The sequence below is a fragment of the Cupressus sempervirens genome, chromosome 9 (assembly GCF_028749045.1).
Source record: "Cupressus sempervirens isolate cs-2001-9-10 chromosome 9, ASM2874904v1, whole genome shotgun sequence".
NCBI lineage: Eukaryota > Viridiplantae > Streptophyta > Pinopsida > Cupressales > Cupressaceae > Cupressus > Cupressus sempervirens.
The window spans coordinates 195489496-195501152 of NC_143126.1; the positions used below are offsets into that span (position 1 = coordinate 195489496).

Consider the following 11657-nt stretch of genomic DNA (forward strand, 5'->3'; position numbering starts at 1 on the left):
GGCCATTTGCTTTGTCCCAATACTCAGCCTTACCTAAAATTTCAATAGAATATCTCCCGAAGTTTTCTGGTGATGCAAATCAGGACCCTGATGACCACATTAAAGCAACTACAGTCGCTTGTGGTATTCTTGGTGTGCAAGAAGAGAACGTCTTTGTTAGATTATTTGTTGGAAGTCTCATTGGGAGTGTTGCTGATTGGTTTCAGAATTTGCATAATGGTTGTATCACGTGCTGGAGTGATCTTAAGGTAAAGTTTCTTCAAAGATTTAAACCTGCAGTTGATGTTTCCAAGTTATTGTTAAATTTCTTTCAAATTCAAAAGAAAGGGATTGAATCTATGAGGGATTTTGTAGATAGGTTCAATAGGTGTGTTGGTAAAATTCCCCAAAATAGCCAACCAACTAAAAATAAACAGTTGTGTGTTTTCATTGCTGCCATGCAAACAGAAATTAAATTCTTGCTTCTTTATTTAAAAGTGAAAACGTTACAAGATGCACAAAGGGAGGCTATTAGTTTAGATGATGACATGTTTCTAAGTGGAATGAAGTGTAAGGAAATTGCATAGGCAGGGAGTTATATTTGTGAACAACAGAATTATCCTGAGGAAAAGTCTAAATAGAAAAGGCTCATTCTCAAAGCAGTTAAACAAAACCTCCTATTTATCAAAGTCTGACAGTCTTTAATGATGAAGATTTTCTAATTCCTCCTGTGATTGAAAGTACTCCCTGTAGTTTAGCTAGAGCCTACCATCTACAAGTTGATTATGATGATGAATATGCCTTACAATCAACTGACTCAATAATTGGCTTTAACATACCTCCTATTGAACAAAGCCTGGAGGGTGAAAGATCAAATGAAAACTTTATTAGAGGATGTTTCAAAAGCAGAATTTGATTCTTTTATATTTGGGACTGCTATTGATATTTCATCAAATGATGTTATTCAGGAAGGTATGAAAGATCAACATACACAAGAAAAGATTGAAGCTAATTATGAATTGTTTTTGTTTGATCACATTGAAATGAATGAAGAGTCTTTTCAGCCCAAGGCATTCAAAGATATTGAGAAAGATATTCAATGAATAATGTAGCTTGAAAAATTAATGTGTTCTTCCTTCTTTAGTCACCAAAGTCTGTTGTATAAGCACAGCTGGATAAATGATAGAAGACCTTTTGAATTCTTCAAACTCTGATAATTGATAGGGTTCTTTTCAAACACGGAGTCGCCAATGTAAAGATTTGGTTCTTTTGAACAGAGTCGCCAATTGCTCTTGGAGCAATAAATTGTAAGAAGCCAGTTATATAACTGTGCTCTCCCCAGCAGAGTCACCAAAAACTATTGGTTAACAGTTTGTCCTCCCGTTAGATTTGCAATCTCTGACTCTTTTAGCACCCAAGGTGAGAGAACAAAAGGATGTTACCAACAATTGGGTCAATGTAAGTCTTCTATCACTGCCCTCTGAATTGACAGGTACAGCTCCCTGATTGTGTTTAATCTTCAATGAATATGTTTTTCCTACTGATCATCAGATTATCTCTTATGGTTTTAACCAAATTGCTTGTAGACACAAACAATTCAGGCAAGGATAAAGTGAAGATAATCTACAACGCTCAATAGAATGCTGATTATAGATCATCAGAAAGACTATCTTCTAACTAAACCTATCTATTCTAAGAATGCATATTCTACTAATGAGAACAGGAGCAGAATTATACATGAACAGCAAATGGAATTGCTTATGCTACAACCTCTAATCATGAAATGGAATCCAAGCAGAAATCACAGTTTCATATACAATTGTACTTTCTGTCCAAATGAATCTAACTAACAGAATGAATAGGAGAAGAGTTATACATGATGAGTAAATAAAATTAATTTACTGCAACCACAGACGTGAAATGGAATTCAATATGCAATTACAGTTTCATGCACAACAGTTCTTTCTATCCAAAACGCAAATATGAACTAAATGGAACAACAAACAAGAAAACCCAGCCTCTGTAAATGGAACTACTTCTACTATATTATCTAGTTTGTCGACCCTCTATACTGAATTCTTTACAGAATTTATAGATCTTTACAATACCAGGCTCGTAGGAGCCAATGACCTTTCCTCTTCTTTGAATACAAAGAGACAAAATACAAAGAAAAAGACTTTTCAAATCTGAAAACTCGAACAGTCACCATGGATGAAGACACTGATTGATTATTGATGATTGGCGACCTACATCAGCTTTTATCATTGCATTACCAAATAAGAACTCTTTTTTGATTCCTTGTAACATCTGAATACCATTGCCTAAAAAGAAACATCCATTGAAACACAAGTCTCTGTCGGGTTAGGATCTACAACCTACCCGAAATAATGAAACTCTAATAGCAACCCACCCGGCTAATCATGAAGGCAAGGAAAGGGGAACTCGACAAAGACTCCCTATCCTAGGGAAGACTTAGACCTAAACACCAGACTGACCAGACTGACTTGACATGACCATATGACTCCAAAAATGCCAAAAAAATGGGTGACTGAAAGTCAAACAACAACCCCCAGACCAATTCCATTCACAAAACTTGAATTACAAGTGTTCAGGTTTGATTGTGAAGACGGGCTAATGGATTTTGGTCCTACACTGGAATCATTTTGTTTTGAGACAGATTTTGTAGATAGGTTCTTGGAATATGAATCTTTGGAAGTGGAAGATGCAGACTTACTAGGAGCTATGTGGGTGATCATTCCAGCAATTCCAAGGAAAACTTTCTCCATAAAAGCCCCATTTCATTTTCTGATTATCTCATGGAAGACATCAAGAGTGTTGATAAGAACCAGCCTCCACAATGGAGCATTAATGTACCACGACTGATGGGCTATAATGTTTGTTGGCTCCTTGGTTTTAGTCTGTTGTTCGAAATCCTTGTGGCTGCCAAGTTTTCCTTTTCAATGGTTGTACTCCAATTTTCAGGAATGGACTCACTTCCACACCAACCATTGTTTCACACCGGCACATACTTCTCTCAACCAGTTAATGGTTTTCCATGAGCAGCCAGGTACATTCTTCTGAGTATGGGCTACTTGCCCTATTCTTTGTACATAAAGTTTTTGTTGTGGCTAGGTGTAGTTTGCTCTTTAGTTTTGCTTGTCGGTAGTGTAGGTGTTTTTGGTGTTTCCCTTCCCTTCCTTGAGACAATCCATACTCTGAAAATTTTCAAAAAAATAAAGGCCCTTATGATTTGATTGGCACACTCCATACCCACCCAATTATACTACCCAACTTCAAATTCAAAGCTCAATTTTCAAATCTCAGCATGCAGTTTCAAAGCTTAGTTCGAAGATTGAAAAGTTTAGATGCATAGTTTGAGCTTCAAATTCAAGTTCAAGTTCAGATTGTGATATTTAGATTTTAATTCAAATACAAGTGGCGGATGAGGAAGGAAATATTGTGAGCAGCATTGTAATTATGAGTGATTCAAATTTTGTTCTGCATTGTAACTGGTCATCCATAATATGCAAGCAGTACATTTTGAAACACACCTAGTGGTCTGAGCTTTTGTGAATAATGTTGTGCCCACAGTGCTTGGACATGAAATTTGTGATGAGAATCAATTGGTGGGACCAAAATGGAGTTCCCTGAGATGGAAGTGTTGGTTTTAAATTTCTCTACAATTGAAATATTCCATTCCAATTTTATTTTTTGGCACAATAAAAAGTTTTGGTAACTCATAATAATGATGGAGCAAAACAAAGCAAGTTTATATGAATGTGTACAACATTAATATAGCATCAGCGACATATTTGGGAGATTAAATTAAAGCCAAAGAAACATGTGGAGTGTAGTTCCAATGAAGATAGATGCATTTATTTACCTTAGGTGGTAACATGTTATGCATACTAGTGCAAAGATTGAATACGCAAACATGGGACACGCGTATTGAAGTTACCTTCTTCCTTTCTTTGCGTATTAAAGTTATCTTCGTCCTTGCTCCAGATCATAGAAGATGGTGCGATTTGGAAAGTTGTGATGTCTTTTCTATAGGCACAAGTAACATTTTCATGGAGCGTCTTTCTCTTGAAGTACATGGTTAAGTGTTTATGCCAAGTGGGTGGTCACCCAGATAGTGAGAATGATTGCGGCCTCTATATGCTAACAGATTTCCGCAAAACAGTGATGGTTCGAGCTGCTCACAAGAGGAAGATCTCCAACTATGGATATTGTGGTTCATCTATACAAATATACTTCATGAAATGGTGCACGTCAGCAGATTTGATTGTGCAAAGCTATTGCTTTCTGATGGGTTTGATGAGTACAATCTGGTGAGGAACAACTATGGGGACTTTTCTCTCTTTTGTAAGACTGGTCAACATATTCAAAGTGGGCAAAAAAATGCTTCCCCACATCCTAATTCGACTAGTGATCCTGCTCCTCTTTCCAAATGTCCTCACTGTGGGTGTGAGTACTTATAGTCAACCAAAGTCAATTTAATGACTTCTACATGTATGTCTTCTGGAGTTTCGTTTGTCGGGTCATGTTAGCTATGGAGAATTCAGTTAATTAAGTGTAAACCATGATTAAGTTTTCAAAGGTCAGCCTTCCTTAACACCACTAATTAATCATGAAGTGTCACAATAAGATGTGTTGACCCTAATTAGGGTTGAGATGTAATGGCTGGAAAATAAGAGGAAATTGAGTGGAACCAAACATATAGTCCATAAGTGCACTGAGGTCATTGTCCATGAACTCTTCAATTGACAATGTCTCAACTTTCGCCAGATGTGATTCTTGTTCCTACATCTAAGGTGCTTGGAACCTGTGAACTTTGCACAGAAAAGTGATCGAGAAATGAGATTTTAATGTATTTAGCGGGTGCACATCCAGCTTGGCTGCAACCATAGTTTTATGCGGTGGAGCAAATCAGTCCAATGATGAAAGCTCTAAATTTCTGTGCAAAGAAGAATGTTTCATGCCAAATTGAGATTGTGGACATGGAATAGCAAATTAGGGTTGAGATGTGATGCATATTTCAAATATATCCTCTTTGTGTTCTTCAATTTGACCGGCCAGTGAATGTGAAATGGAGATGTTTGTGATATTGAGAGGTAGTTCTCAATTATAAAAGCTCACCAGAATTCGCTATTGATGATATATGGATAGGGAGCATGCATAAAGAACCATCTTCTATAGTTGCGGTCATTCGCAGATGGACATTTGGTAGATCTACTCAATCACATGAAATTGAAGATTGCAAGTGATATCAAGAGACTACAAAGGTGGATGGTATCCAACGACAGCAAGATATGCTCTGGAAACTAATGTTCCCTGTCTAGACATTTGTCTGGAAATGCAAATTGTTGTGAAATAGTATGCATCTAGTCTTCAAATGTTCTAAGTGGAAAGAATCTCAAATTCATTATTATCCAACAGTACAGTTTGCAGATTCATTCCCTAAATGAGGAACTAGAGAGAATGGTGTCTGAGAGATGCCTGTGAATGAAAATATGAGAGATTGTTTGTGGAGGTCAAAGACATGGACAAGATACAAGCACTTGGAAATTCCATCATCTTCATGTTTTATCACCAAAATTTATCTAATTGCTCGAGATATGTGTCAAAGATACAGAATGAAAATTGGCGCTTTTTCTTTCAACTGCAGTAATAAAATGAGAATGCATTAGAGGATGACTCCATGGCCCAATAGGCAGATATTGGAAGCAGATAGAACAAAGGTTGTCACTTTGTCTTTCAAGAGAATGCATAATTTTAGTCAGAATGACAGTGGAATGATGACTCTACACCCAATGGACAGCACTGGACAGCACCAGGCAGAGATTCTAGAGTTCTCCGCATCCCGACACAAAATGCAGCCCCCAAAGAGAGCCAATGTTACCTAAGGTTTCAAAACCCTAAATTTTTCCCTCCCATTCAATTATGTGAGAGAATATAAAAGGTAAACACTTAGAGATTATTAATAAATTATTTTGCATTATATAATATTTAATTTTTGAAAGAAAATTAAATATTAAAATAATCAAATGCAAAATAATTAAATATTAAATTAATCCAAACAAATCTCTCACATAATTAATTTTATAAAGATTAATTGTTATTATAATAAGAAGAGTTGTAAATTTGGTTAATTAATGGGGGGTACGATAAAGTGAAGGAAGAATTTAAAATAATTAATTCTTTTAAAGAATTAATTATTCTTGTAACCTGAGGCAATTGTGAAAAAATTGTACTGGAAGAAACTATTGGGAAATAGTTTTAAATAAAAGGAAGTTAGGGCAGTTAGCAACGACTGGGTTGAAATCTTTAAAAAGAGGAGGCTTTGTTGTAACGGGGTTCTTCTTTTCGGATCTGCAAGTTCTACAGCCGCTTCAGGGAGAAGGGATTTCTATTTTGTAATATGGGGACACAGATTAGTTTTGCAGTCTGGTCGTAATGGAGGCATGGAATAATAATATTGTTATTCTATTATGTTTCTGAAATAAAGAGGATATGTGTGTGTTTGGTCCTATGGTCTGTACACTCGTATTTCTGGTTTAAAAGATCTTATGGTCTTTTATTTCTTGTTTTAGACACAGTCATATTTATTAGACCAGATTTGTGATGTATGTAATCTTATGGTTGATGCACTCACATTTTTGTATAATGATATCTGTAACCCCTCTTAAATCTTCTGTAATGCAATGTGGGAAGCTGAATAAGCAGTCATAGGGTTATTTATTTGTCTTCCTTCTTTATTCATAGATCTGGTAATTGCATTCACCTCATATTGATGGGCGGGTGTTAGAAATCCTTTTGTGTCTTCAGGTTAAAGACAACCAAATATCACATTATTGAATATCTTTTATGAGGGAGCTGTACCTCTTAATTCAGAGGATAGTTATCAATCAATGATAACTGATTCAACTGGTAGTACATTTTGTCCTTCTTGTCGGGCGTATTCCTGTTTTGTAATTCTTGTTAAAGGGCAAAACTGTTTTCTCTAGTAGATGGTATAAAGTTTTTACTAAAGAACAAACAAACAACTAATAAAGTCTTCCAACTCATTATATTCTTACCTGTTTTATACAATTCAATTTCAGATACCAGGAGGATATTCTTCGCATACCTCTTGCAGAAATCCTGAAAACAACCTTTAAAACAAAGACTATACCACTAACAATGGTAATCACATAATGTTCAATAGTTCAACCAGACTTGCAACATGAAATAAAGAGCATAATGGAGTAAAATAAGATGTAAAGAGGCATAACATTACTAAAACAGAGGGTTACTGCTGGAGGTACACTAAAACAAGGAGAAAACTATACAAAGAATGATCAAAAATCCTTGTTTCAATATTTTTTTGGTCACTTACAAGACCTACAATGTACGCTGTCACAAAGGGCATATATAGCACTCAAAAAAGGTCTACAACAGCTCCTAACACTTGCATACAGCCTCAGGAACTCCAACGACCTGCTCTTGTGTAATGCAATCTAGTAATATGAATTAGGAAATTTAAATGAGGTTTGCCAATTCTTCTCTCTGCAAAAAGCATTCACTAACTAATTATGAAGCCTGTGACTCCTAGTAACCTCTGAAACACCCAAGAATGAAAATTGACCACCAAAAGAATTTGAAATGCTTATACCATTGTTCCAAGGGGATGCATCCCTTGTACAGGGGTGTTTTTGAGACCACACCCCCCCCACACACAACACCACCACCTTTGCCACTATACTAGGGACGTCACCAAGTTGCTTTCCATATTGCACATGCCATTACATGCTGATTGCAACTTTTAACTTTGTGAAAGCTAGTTTTCCTTTCATATGGTACTTGCAAAGATATTATATTGCAGATCTTTCCTTGATTATCTCAAGTTGTCTATCAGCACCACCCCCACATCATTGCTCCACTGCCATCCCCTTGCAATCTTTGAATTTAGGCCCTTGGTCCCTGTCCTTAAAAATCATCCCCCTATCAAGAAACGTTATAAAACTATGGATGAAATTCTTCATATTCCACTCACTAGCCATAAAAAGACAAGTTTACCATTTTACTAAGGAAAAAGTTCATCGTTTTTCAATGCATTTGCTAAAGTGCATGGTTTTTGCCATGGCATTTCTTGAGCCCTTGGCAATCTGGGTTTGCCACTTGTTGGAACCAGCAAATTCGCCAAATTTTGGCTTTCCGTGTGAATTTGAGGTTTGCAACTTTGTTTCAGTGGCTTGAAGATGTCGCATTCCATCCCAAACACTCTCTTGACTTAATCGTATCTCTTTACATCACAAAATTAAAGTTAATGAATAAAAGTAATGCACAGACCAAAAATGGCAACCAAAACCCTAATATTCTTCAGCTTGACCCAAATTTTCAATTTGCAGATAAAAAATGGGGCAATTTAAAACTTTCTTTTCAGGTTTTACTTTGAATAGAGTTGTTCTAGAATTTATCGTTTTAAAATTTAAAAACTAATGAGGATTTGTATTCACATTTATAATCTTATGAAGGTTTAAGCAAATAACATGAGGCTGCCCCTAAAGGTTGTGCTCCATGATGATTGCGTTTACTATTTAAGGACTGTCTTTTTCATTTTGCAAAAACCCTCTCAAATGAAAGTAGACATTTCAGGACAATCACATGGGTTGCACGCAAGAGATTCAAACTTGGGTCATAGCTTTTACAAGAATGCCCACAAACTAAGTCACCTCCAACGAAGGGCTGTAAAATATACTTTAAAAGCACTATTTTTTTATAATTGGATTTATTTCTTATATACTATATTAGATCTAATCTGCATGCAGTATATTTGACATGAAATAACTTAATCAGGATTTTCTACTCTTACAAATATTATTTCACCTTTTAATTTATAGGGTTCTAACTGAGTTTTTCCCATTTTGAACCAAGGTTATTATTTTCACTCATTTCCATGCAGTATAAATGTAATGCTGCTACACAGTATCGCATAGGTGTAAATGATTGCCAAATGTGTACATAAATCCTTCCAAAAACACACCTAAGCTTCAACCCAACAACCTTCTGGATGGGATAAGGCCCTAAAATGATCATCAAGTGACATTCAATGCAAATATAGACACTTTTGCCCTTCAATCATAAATCCATACCGAGTAGGCTTCCGCCTGACTTAATATGAGCAAAGCCTGTTTATCTGTGATGACAAGCACAAAACTTAACTGATTGTATAACAAAGAAATCGAATACCAAAATCTCGTTTCCTTTAACTTGGGCAAAGTATATTTCAAATGCAAAAAGCAATTTGCATTATGACGTTTGACAGTTTTTCATTTTGGCTACCTACATATTATATCAGAACCAGTGTCAAGCTGGATAAAATTCACTATTAACAAATGCTTAACTGACTACTTTCTTCTCTATGCTATTCGGATGTTGTTGGTTACTGATGTGTATAATATTTTCCACAGAAACCAACTTGAAGGTAGTTGGCACTGGTATTCATAAAGGCATTACGTTGCACCTCGAAGTTTCAACACATGTCAAAAATGCAACACATGTCAAGAATGTCAAAAAAGACCCTGTGTGTAGCAGTGCTGCAATAACATATAAAGTAAATAATGGTTGGACGGACCTGCCACTCGCTGTTATCTGACTAAATGGAAAATTATAACATGCAATTCAAAAGGCTACTGAGAAAACTCGGGTTCTGAGACCTGGTTTGCAATCACATATAAACTAGGGCTAGGCTCAATTAATGTTCCACCATAACATTTTTTTTAAAAAAATTTAACAAAGATCAGATTTATCTCTGCCAATAATCTAAGAATATATTTCGGCTTACAAGCCACATCCAAGGGTAAGAGTTAGGAACCGTCGATTGTGCATATCTATTCTATCAAAATTCATTTCCACATGGACATGTTAAACATGCATATCTGAGCAGTGAAGCCTACTTTCTCACAATTGATATGTAAGAGCAGAATTTGACAAAATTGAAATTCAATTCTGGCTCATTTCTCAGAGTAGTTACTTGCTAGGTATCATCGCGGTATCGGCAGTAGTACCTGATTTTACTCTGATATTGAGCTTTTTAATGCCTCTAATGTTTGCCCCACAATACCACTGAACGTAATTGTTGGGCACATTTAACAGTTAAAAGCTTCATGAAAACTAGACTCGCCATAATTGTACTAGTCAATACCTATTCGCAAAAACATATAATTAATGAAGCGACTTACATTTTCTTGGTCCCAGAGGTCTTTGAGGTCTACAGGTTGCCCGCTAGCAGTGAAGATGGTGATGGGGCCAAGAATGTCCGCTTCTTTGGAGGCTGTCGCAGATGCTTTGGGAACTACCGTGCTCTTTCTGGTGTGTTGATATGCAACACCCACATGCCCAAAAGACTTAGATTTTACATAGGATGTAAAAATTGTTCGGTCAATGAATCTGGAATTGGTGCCAAGAGGCCTACAGGATGGAAAAGTACCCACAACGCCAAGAGGCTTTTGCAACAGGGCGGAAGGGGCCTGAATTGTGGTCGATGGCCGAGATAAGAATACTCCTTTCATTGTTGCTCCCCCTGCTCCTCTTCAACGCTGCTTGTACAACATCCTCCACAGATATGGAAGGTTTTTTGGTTGGTAAGGAGACTTTCTTGCGTAGACTTACTAGAATCTTACTATGAATCCGACTGTGGTGATCGATGAGACAAATGGGCCAGCGAAAAGCAATTCGTGTTTATGTGGATGGGCTGACTAAATGAAGGAAAGATTTTAATAGCGTCTACAAGATTAAACAGTTTGTGTGAGGTAAAACAGTTTGTGTTGGGGGAAAACATCTTTCACCTTGGACTTTGAATCTTGAATTATTATTACTATTTATTTTTAGCTGTTCAATTAGTATCAGTTTATTTTTCAACTACTTTTCCATCTATAAAGTTCTAATATATGGTGGTGCATTTTTAATGATTAAAAAGAAATTATTTATTTGAGATTTGATTGGTTATTTTTGTTACAGCAATAGTTTCAAACTTTTAGCTTTTTTTCACAAAATTCAATAAATGATTTTACAAAATTTATACATTTTACTCTTCAAGATCAAATAAAACAAGGATGCAAAGCGTCAAAGTTCTTGTCTAAGTATAGTTTTTGCATATGACAAGTAGTAATTTAGATAGTGTTTTATAAATTAGATATGCAATAGGATAAAGCATGTGATGCAATTTTTCATTGTATTTCAACAATAATTTACATTAGCAAAGCATCTACTCAATCATGTTATACAACTTGATAGAGCAAAAGTATGTCTCATAGCATATCAATGCATATGCATTATTTCATTATACATATATGACATCGAGAGTGTACTCGGATATGAGACTTATGCATATACATTATTTGATTACACGCCTTACTTTATATTGACTGGTATCTTTTGTAACTACCATTAATTATAGTTTGATATGTCATTACAACTATCCATGATACCTGCAAATTCCATTTTGTGCACGTTAGTATACTGTAATTATGTCTCATAATAACTTACTTTTCATATTTTCAATAAATGTTAAATTGTGACTAGTCATATTTACCTTTTGTTGTGAGCAATTGTTCAATCTACATCTGTCACAACATGATTGATGGCATTGTTATGGTTCAATGTGAATTGACCTTTCACAGCGAAATCTCGGAGGA

At 35.8% G+C, this 11657-nt stretch overlaps 1 protein-coding gene across 1 annotated transcript in view; it reads right to left on the reverse strand.

Moving 5' to 3' along the window:
- The window catches only part of LOC149538152 (Thioredoxin superfamily protein), a 61560-nt gene extending 50849 nt beyond the window's left edge, over nt 1-10711 (reverse strand). Inside the window, exon 1 of the mRNA XM_089799540.1 lies at nt 10203-10711. Coding sequence (XP_089655666.1) covers nt 10203-10532 — 330 coding nt within the window. The 5' untranslated portion in view covers nt 10533-10711. The remainder of the gene's footprint in view (nt 1-10202) is intronic.
- Nucleotides 10712-11657: the final 946 nt, after the last annotated feature.